Genomic DNA, 7183 nt, shown 5'->3' with positions numbered 1-7183 from the left:
ATATATTATAATTTATTAAATATTTAACTAAAGTAGAATATCAAACACATGATTTAAAATATCAACCTCTCTAAATTTTGAGAAGTTTATTATATATAATAGATACTTCCTATTTTTAATAAGAATAAAGAGAATGATTATTTTACTAGTACATGTATTTAATGTATTTAAATGTTTGGTTGTCGTGATAAAGAAATCATATGTCGCTAATGTTAAAAAATAAGTAAAAAATAGAAGACTATATGTTGATGGTAATGAGAGACCTTACATACATATTTCGTTACATTTATTTCAATTAAGTTATTAAATTTATCTCTTATCCACATATATTATGTCTGTAATTGAAATAAACTCAACACATAGCACTGATTTTTTATTTATTTGTAATCTATGCTTTTAATTTTCTTTTAGTTTTGTTTATATCTTACCTAAATAAACATGCCACCTTCATATAAATTTAATGTTTATTATATTTTTTTTTTCTAAAACCATCATAATATCAAGAATTGTATTGAGTTTAGCATAATTTTTCATAAGGGTTTTGAAGCCCCCAATTCCCTCTGAAATTTGGAGGTTTCAGTTAACTCCTTTTGGTGGGAAGCATGGAAGAGAAAGATTGGGATGATGAAGAGTGTGATGACACTCTCACCATGACCACTGTTTCTCGCCACTGTTTCAGCGATGATTCTGAAACTCCAGGCTTCTCCATCTCCATCATCGAGGTTCTTCACTTCCCAACATCTCCACATAGACATGAATTTCCCAATCAACTAACGATTACTCTTCTTCTGTTATTTCTGTACTTTCAACGTAGAACATGAAGGAAGATTATGGCCTCTTTGTCTGGCCCTGCAGCGTAGTTCTTGCTGAGTACGTGTGGCAGCAGAAGCATCGGTTTTCAGGAGCCACCGTTGTTGAGGTACTTCTTATTATTTCAAATTCGTGCTTATGTCTACTTTATTTTCGTTTTTTCTTATTATATTCATGCAGCTAGGTGCTGGAACTTCCTTGCCTGGCTTGGTTGCAGCAAAACTCGGTGCTCGTGTCACTCTTACAGATAACTCCACCAGATTAGAGGTGTTACATTAATGTCGTCCAATTATTGTTATTTGAAAAAAAAAACGTATTTTTGTTCCCTTTACTTTTGGTAAATATTGATTTTTGATTCCTAAACTTTCAAATTGAGGAATTTAATCTCTTTAACTTGAGAAAACATGGGAATTTAGTCATTTATTACAAACTTTGTAGTGATAAAAAAACTACCACTGAATGTCGAGTTTAGTTTAAGCATGTAAAAGAATGAACTAAAGTCTCATGTTTCCAATGTAAGAGGATTAATTTTTTCAATTTTAAAGTACGGGTCTAAAGCCTGGTCGACTAAAAGTGTTTAACTTTGAGTCTGGCTGGATATGCAGATGTGATGATTGATTTAGGGTTTATTGTTCATTGGATTCTTATCCAGTTTGAATAAACTGTCCTTCATGGAAGATATATGTGATTTTTAAACAAATAAAGTAATTGCCAATATGACTGTGTTCTTTATTAACAACATTCTTATATGATTATTATAAGCTTGTGATTAAATTGTTGATCGGATCCTGAAATTTAATAGATATATTATCAGTTGACTGCATAATGTTTTATTTTTGACTTGCAGGTGCTTGACAACATGAGAAGAGTTTGTGACTTGAACAAACTTGAGTGCAATGTAAGCTATCTCTTTATAGTGATTGTTTCAACATATTCCAGATAATGAAGCCTGTGGTGAAAATGTGCTTGGTTGAATGTTAATGTTTCAGTATATATTATGGAAGTCTGTGTGTGACATGGAATTTCCAGAAGTGGTGAACGAGTGGAAGCTTAATGCTTGTTTGGGGGTGTTCATGATGTTGAAATTTTATGATATTGTTAGTTGTTTATGTTTTCTAAATGTTTTGGCTTCTATTTGTAGGTGTTGGGATTGACGTGGGGTGTTTGGGATTCACCCTTATTCAATTTACAGCCCACACTTATTCTAGGGGCCGATGTATTGTATGATTCAAATGGTTAGAAATAAAGGACTGCACTACTTATTCCCTTATGGGTCGCCTTCCTCTTTGAATTGGACTAAAGTTTGTTTTTTGCATATTATTTAGCCTTTGATGACCTCTTTGCTACTGTGACATTCTTGCTCCAAAATTCTCCCGGGTCGATTTTTATAACGTCATACCATAATCGAAGGTACTTTTCATTCCATATGATCCTCTGAACTTTCGCTGTAGCTCTACAACCAGAATATTTAGTTTAGCTAATTAATTGTTTGCAGTGGGCATCACCTTATTGAGTTTTTGATGGGAAAATGGGGCTTAAAGTGTTTGAAACTTCTTGACGGGTTTTCCTTCCTTCCATCTGACAAAGCATCACTACTAAGTGGTAACATTCAATTGGCAGAGGTAGCTCTTATCTCGAAAGATAATGCTTGAGGTAGCTCAAAACTGTGAATAAATTTTGCCTTTTTTTTGGTCAGACGGCTGTTGTATAAATTCTTGTTGCTTTCAGAAAATTGCATCTCATATCTATACGGTCAAGAAACTGTTTAGGACATGATCAGGCTACATAAATGCGTCCTAAAATGGACTTCTCTGCTATACATTAGATGAAGAAAAAAACATTTCTTTTTATTTTGCTGTTGCTTAATCTTGAGACATGATATAAGGCAAGAATCTTTGTGGATGGGAACTGGGATGGCAATTGTTGTTGAAAATTTTACTGTTATTTATTTCAACATGTTTTTGAGATATATATGGGCTAGGTTTAATTTACCTCTAAGACCACTTAGTGTGTTATTACACATTAAAAGGTTGTTTACATGTTGATATTTCCACTGCTGTCAAGTGGCTAGAGCCTGAAAGCCATTTATAATTATTGAGTTGGTAATTTAAGAAAAATTTCTTTTGCGATTCTTGGCTACATTTCATCCTATATCTCAGAAACAACATTTAGCAACCAACAATAATTTTGGGATGAAAATGGGAAAGTGAACACTCAAACATGAACTATGCCTAAAAGTACTGCACCAATAATGTTCTGATCTGAGGCTACATTGGATATATTCGTGATAAGATTTAGTAGCATTACTATGGAAGAAAATCACATCTGTCATTTCCAAATAATATATATCTCAGAAACAACATTTAGCAACCAACAATAATTTTGGGATGAAAATGGGAAAGTGAACACTCAAACATGAACTATGCCTAAAAGTACGGTCTGCACGAATAATTTTCTGAGGCTACATTGGATATATTCATGATAAGATTTAGTAGCATTACTATGGAAGAAAATCATATCTGTCATTTCCAAATCATAGTCTTTTGTGAGTCAAGTTTGGCTTGATTCTCACAAAATTGAGCTCTTAATTTTACCTTGACTCTCTTAACTGATTAAGCAGGGATACCTTCATTTGTCCGAGTGGAACCTTGCTTGACTCATTACTCAAGACTACCAATATGATATTTATAACTACTAAATTAAAATCCCAATACATGCTTGATATTATTAACTTGAGATAAATATACCAATTTCTTTTGTGGAGGAAAAAAATGCAATTTTCTTGCCCATCTGAGAAATTTGTTCCACCAATTTCATACTGAATAACTTGTTTGGAACATCAGTTTTTAAATTGATTTAACTTTTTAATTGACCACTCTGCAGTCCTTCCTAACCTCTTGTCCCCCGTTGATGCTACTTATTTTGATCATGGACTCAGCGAAAGCCTGATAAAAAGCCTTTTGTGAGGTGGCAAACTTAGTAACCAGATTCTTGGTGTCTGGGTTATCAAGCAAAGCTTGATCAGAAGAAAACAAGCCTTTATTTTGGAGGATCAACCTGTAATATGTATTATCGAAAGTTGCTGAAGAAGGGTCCATAGTGGTGCCTGCTTTTTTTGCCTGATTTTTTACTGGACAAATTGATTTCAGTTTTGCTGCAAATGTCGGATTTAATGAAGGGTCAACATCATGTGTAGCACTGAAGTTGTGGAGTCTGCTCCGGAAAGATGAGCAGTGAGAAAAACCCAAAGTATGCCCCCCTACACGAGTTAAAAGATATTTTAATCTAAACACTATTTAGATATAAATTGAAATAAATGAAAAATGATAAGTTTTGGCAGTTTTGACTTTAGGGAGAACTTACCTGACAGAGCTACTAAGTTTTCCCCAGACAGTCCTCTTTGAGAGAAGCTTTGCCGCAGTTGTGATAAGTTGAAGGTTGGAGCTGGTAACTGTATGGTTTCACTGGCCTTAGATGTTCTTCCATCCTTTCTTCCTTTAGAAACATCCCATGTAGGTCCTCCAGACTGTAGAATATATTTATAACATTAGTTAAGACTTGCAAATACAATTTACCGTAGCTGCAGTTATCAATTCTCAAAGACATAACATAACAATTGTTTAGAATCTTATTGATGAGAAATTTGGTACTTTAATAGATTACTTACCAGAAAAACTGCATCCCTTGCTGCCAGAGCTAGGATATCAGCGCAAGAGACCACACCAGGGCATGCGGCTTCTAATGCTTTCTTTGCTGCATCAATGACATAGAATGCATGCAAAGAAACATTTGGTGGCCCATCTTTTTCTGCTTTGCTGTTTCCTTTTGAATTTAACAGCACGGAGGCATCACACCCCTTCAAGAAAATAGGAGAAAAAATAAGAAAAATTGATTTTATTAATGACACATCAAATGAAGCAGAAACAAACAGTCTAGAGGAAAGGAGGGAGTCAAAATTCTGTTACCCGAATGAAACAATCGTGGAAGTGCATTCGAAGCAGAGCTGCAGGAACAGTTTTGTCCTTAGCAGTGGCATCCTTCACTGCCTTGGCAACAATGCACTCCACTTTAGGGCATGTATTTTCGTAGTAGTTTAAGCTCAGTGACTTTCCGGTAGATACTACTGAAAGCATGATGACCAAGTTCAAGAAAGCAACCATGGTAGCCATGCCAATTTGAGTACTTTGATGATTTTTAGCTTTTAGCTGTTGAAATTAACGATGGAGGAATGGGTTTTTATAGAGATAAAAGAGGTTAATCATTGTATGAGATATCGTGGCCCAAGAAATCAATTCGTTAAGTACTATCAATGAAGAGTAGTAATGTTGAAGCATTCTCGTTACAAAAAGACAATCCACTTTATGATCAGTGGACTAAATGAAGGTTATTAAACTTTTATAGTAGCTTTCTGTGGCTTATGATATGTGATGTTCCTCTTTTATTACTTTTTTTCACAGTACCCTCAATCAGAATAATGTAATTACATATTCATGTTAAATCCACTCTGAAGTTATAGTTCCATGGTCTCGCCTCTTCAAGAGTACGGTTGGTAAGATCACAATTTCATCCCCTGCCCCATAATACACCATTATGATTCATTGATTATGACATTGCCCTTGGCCTTCTCATATTGTCCTAATGTCGAAGGTGAAATATTTGATTTTACCATAAAACACTTGAGATATCAAGTCTACACTTTTTAACGGAAATTGAGGACAACAACCATGTGATCAATTGTCCATGCGCTATTCTATTTCAACGTTATGTTTGTATCCTTTATTTTTTTGGCGAAACTCATTTATGATTTTTTAAAACTATTATTCATTATTTGTGAGAAAAGTACTTAATGTTTCTTTCTTCTGAGTTTTAACTTCTCTTTTAGAAAGTGTTTATCTCAATTCTTTATAGACATTTAATTGAAAACAAATCTCTTTTTTTTAAATGGCAGGTCAAAAAGGAGTAACTAGCAAAGGAAACTGCGCCTCAGATATAGGAATGTATGGGGTAGTTAAGGTTGAGCCATCGTAATTCTTGTCTTTTTAGTGCTAAATCTTGCATTGCAAGGCTTTGTTGGTTATAATGGTAGGCAGGTCTTATCAAAACTACAATTATTATTGTAGGAGCTTTCCTGCTTATGTGAATTATAGTTCAGAGGAATCTTATGATTAACAGTACTAATTTGTGTCCAGACAGTCCGGTGCATTTGTAAAAAGCAAACAGTATAATGCCATTTTTTTAATGTTTAAGATGAAAAAGTAGCTTATTCAATCACTTGTGCTATATTTACGTAATGAATAGTCTGTAGTGCACTTTTGGCCTCAAAATGTAAGTAAATTAGCTGATTGTTTGTCAAAAGATGAATAGATGATACATACAGAGTTGCTGTGGTGTTGCTGGTACTGGCTACTGAAACTGTATAAATCTAAGAAATTGTACTCTTAATCTTTTACTAGAACCCCATTATACTCAAATCACGATTAACACTAAATATGAATATTTATTTGAATGAAAATTTAAGCCATGTTTTACTATTTTTCTTTTGAATTTATTAAGAATAAATAAAATAAATATAGGATTGATATTGTAAAATAAACGTATTTATTTATAGATAAAAATAGTAACAGAATCGAATAATATAAAATATGGGTTAAAGCCGTTATATTCAGGATGAATTTTTTTTGTTACATTAAATTCCTAAAAGTAATGAATGTCAATAATGTGTTTAATTTATAATTTGTTTTTAAATTATATTATTGGCATTTGTTTATACAATTCTGAACCAAGAATAATGATTACTTGATTTGAATTGTTTATAAGAAAAACATGACCATTAATAAGATAATGAATGTAGTAAGGCTTTTTATAAAGGTGAATTTATTTTCCAAAGATCTAAAGACTATAGTATAATGTAAGATGATTATGTTGTGATATTGGCTGATATTGGGTATGTGATTCTAGTCCTAAACAACTGTCCCTGGTTGACGTACTGCTTATGTCACAATGTTTTGGTCAAGGGATCTTGCTTAATTTAAATCATAATAAGAGTGATATTATTTTAATACTACTACTTTGAACATCTTCACTCAATAAGATTTTTTACTAATATAAATACATTTTTTTTCACTTATTTTTATCCATTTAAATAACATGTTATATATATATATATATATAACATGTTATATATTTAAAATGACTAAAAACATTTTAAACAAAAACCATTTCATCTTAACTATCAAGAAGTCTAAACTAGACTTTCTATGTTTAGATATTTCAAGCCAAGTTGGTTAGAATGAAGAGTAATATTTAAGCAAAACTAGACTGGTAGAGTAGTTGATTGTAACAATACCTTTATTCCTTATTATGTTTCTCTCCC

General features: G+C 32.7%; 2 protein-coding genes across 8 annotated transcripts; one reads left to right on the top strand and one right to left on the bottom strand.

Moving 5' to 3' along the window:
- The first annotated feature begins 409 nt into the window (after positions 1 to 409).
- LOC137810933 (Putative methyltransferase family protein) lies at positions 410 to 6078 on the top strand. Of its 7 annotated transcripts, XR_016518513.1 has the most exons (9): positions 413 to 722; positions 815 to 919; positions 991 to 1077; positions 1658 to 1708; positions 1952 to 2045; positions 2136 to 2220; positions 2306 to 2463; positions 5268 to 5359; positions 5759 to 6078. XR_016518513.1 is itself a non-coding variant. In XM_068612433.2 (8 exons), the coding sequence occupies exons 1-7, from the start codon at positions 603 to 605 to the stop codon at positions 2460 to 2462; spliced, it is 699 nt and encodes a 232-aa protein (XP_068468534.1). In that variant the 5' UTR covers positions 410 to 602; the 3' UTR covers position 2463; positions 5759 to 6078. The 7 variants fall into 7 exon arrangements, 5 of the variants coding, with proteins under 5 accessions (XP_068468534.1, XP_068468535.1, XP_068468538.1 ...); XM_068612433.2 differs by lacking the exon at positions 5268 to 5359 and having other exon boundaries at positions 410 to 722; XM_068612434.2 differs by lacking the exon at positions 5268 to 5359 and having other exon boundaries at positions 2306 to 2432.
- On the bottom strand, positions 3120 to 5108 carry LOC137810932 (peroxidase 64). Its single transcript, XM_068612431.2, has 4 exons — positions 4776 to 5108; positions 4478 to 4666; positions 4174 to 4336; positions 3120 to 4069 (listed from the first exon to the last, which is right to left on the bottom strand). Exons 1-4 carry the CDS (start codon positions 4977 to 4979, stop codon positions 3675 to 3677), a joined length of 951 nt encoding a protein of 316 aa, XP_068468532.2. The 5' UTR covers positions 4980 to 5108; the 3' UTR covers positions 3120 to 3674.
- Positions 6079 to 7183: the final 1105 nt, after the last annotated feature.

The sequence above is a fragment of the Phaseolus vulgaris genome, chromosome 2, assembly GCF_051622355.1.
Source record: "Phaseolus vulgaris cultivar YP4 chromosome 2, ASM5162235v1, whole genome shotgun sequence".
NCBI lineage: Eukaryota > Viridiplantae > Streptophyta > Magnoliopsida > Fabales > Fabaceae > Phaseolus > Phaseolus vulgaris.
This window is presented reverse-complemented; position numbering and strand designations above follow the sequence as displayed.

What these genes read in the sequence shown, in the direction of transcription:
- LOC137810933 (XM_068612433.2), top strand. Translation starts at nt 603, where the DNA reads ATGGAAGAGAAAGATTGGGATGATGAAGAGTGTGATGACACTCTCACC. An exon ending in TCTCCATCTCCATCATCGAG is followed by an intron (nt 723 to 814) that starts GTTCTTCACTTC and finishes CTTTCAACGTAG; the next exon opens with AACATGAAGGAAGATTATGG. An exon ending in ACGTCATACCATAATCGAAG is followed by an intron (nt 2,221 to 2,305) that starts GTACTTTTCATT and finishes AATTGTTTGCAG; the next exon opens with TGGGCATCACCTTATTGAGT.
- LOC137810932 (XM_068612431.2), bottom strand. Translation starts at nt 4,979, where the DNA reads ATGGCTACCATGGTTGCTTTCTTGAACTTGGTCATCATGCTTTCAGTA. An exon ending in TCCACGATTGTTTCATTCGG is followed by an intron (nt 4,667 to 4,775) that starts GTAACAGAATTT and finishes ATTTTCTTGAAG; the next exon opens with GGGTGTGATGCCTCCGTGCT. An exon ending in CAAGGGATGCAGTTTTTCTG is followed by an intron (nt 4,337 to 4,477) that starts GTAAGTAATCTA and finishes TATATTCTACAG; the next exon opens with TCTGGAGGACCTACATGGGA.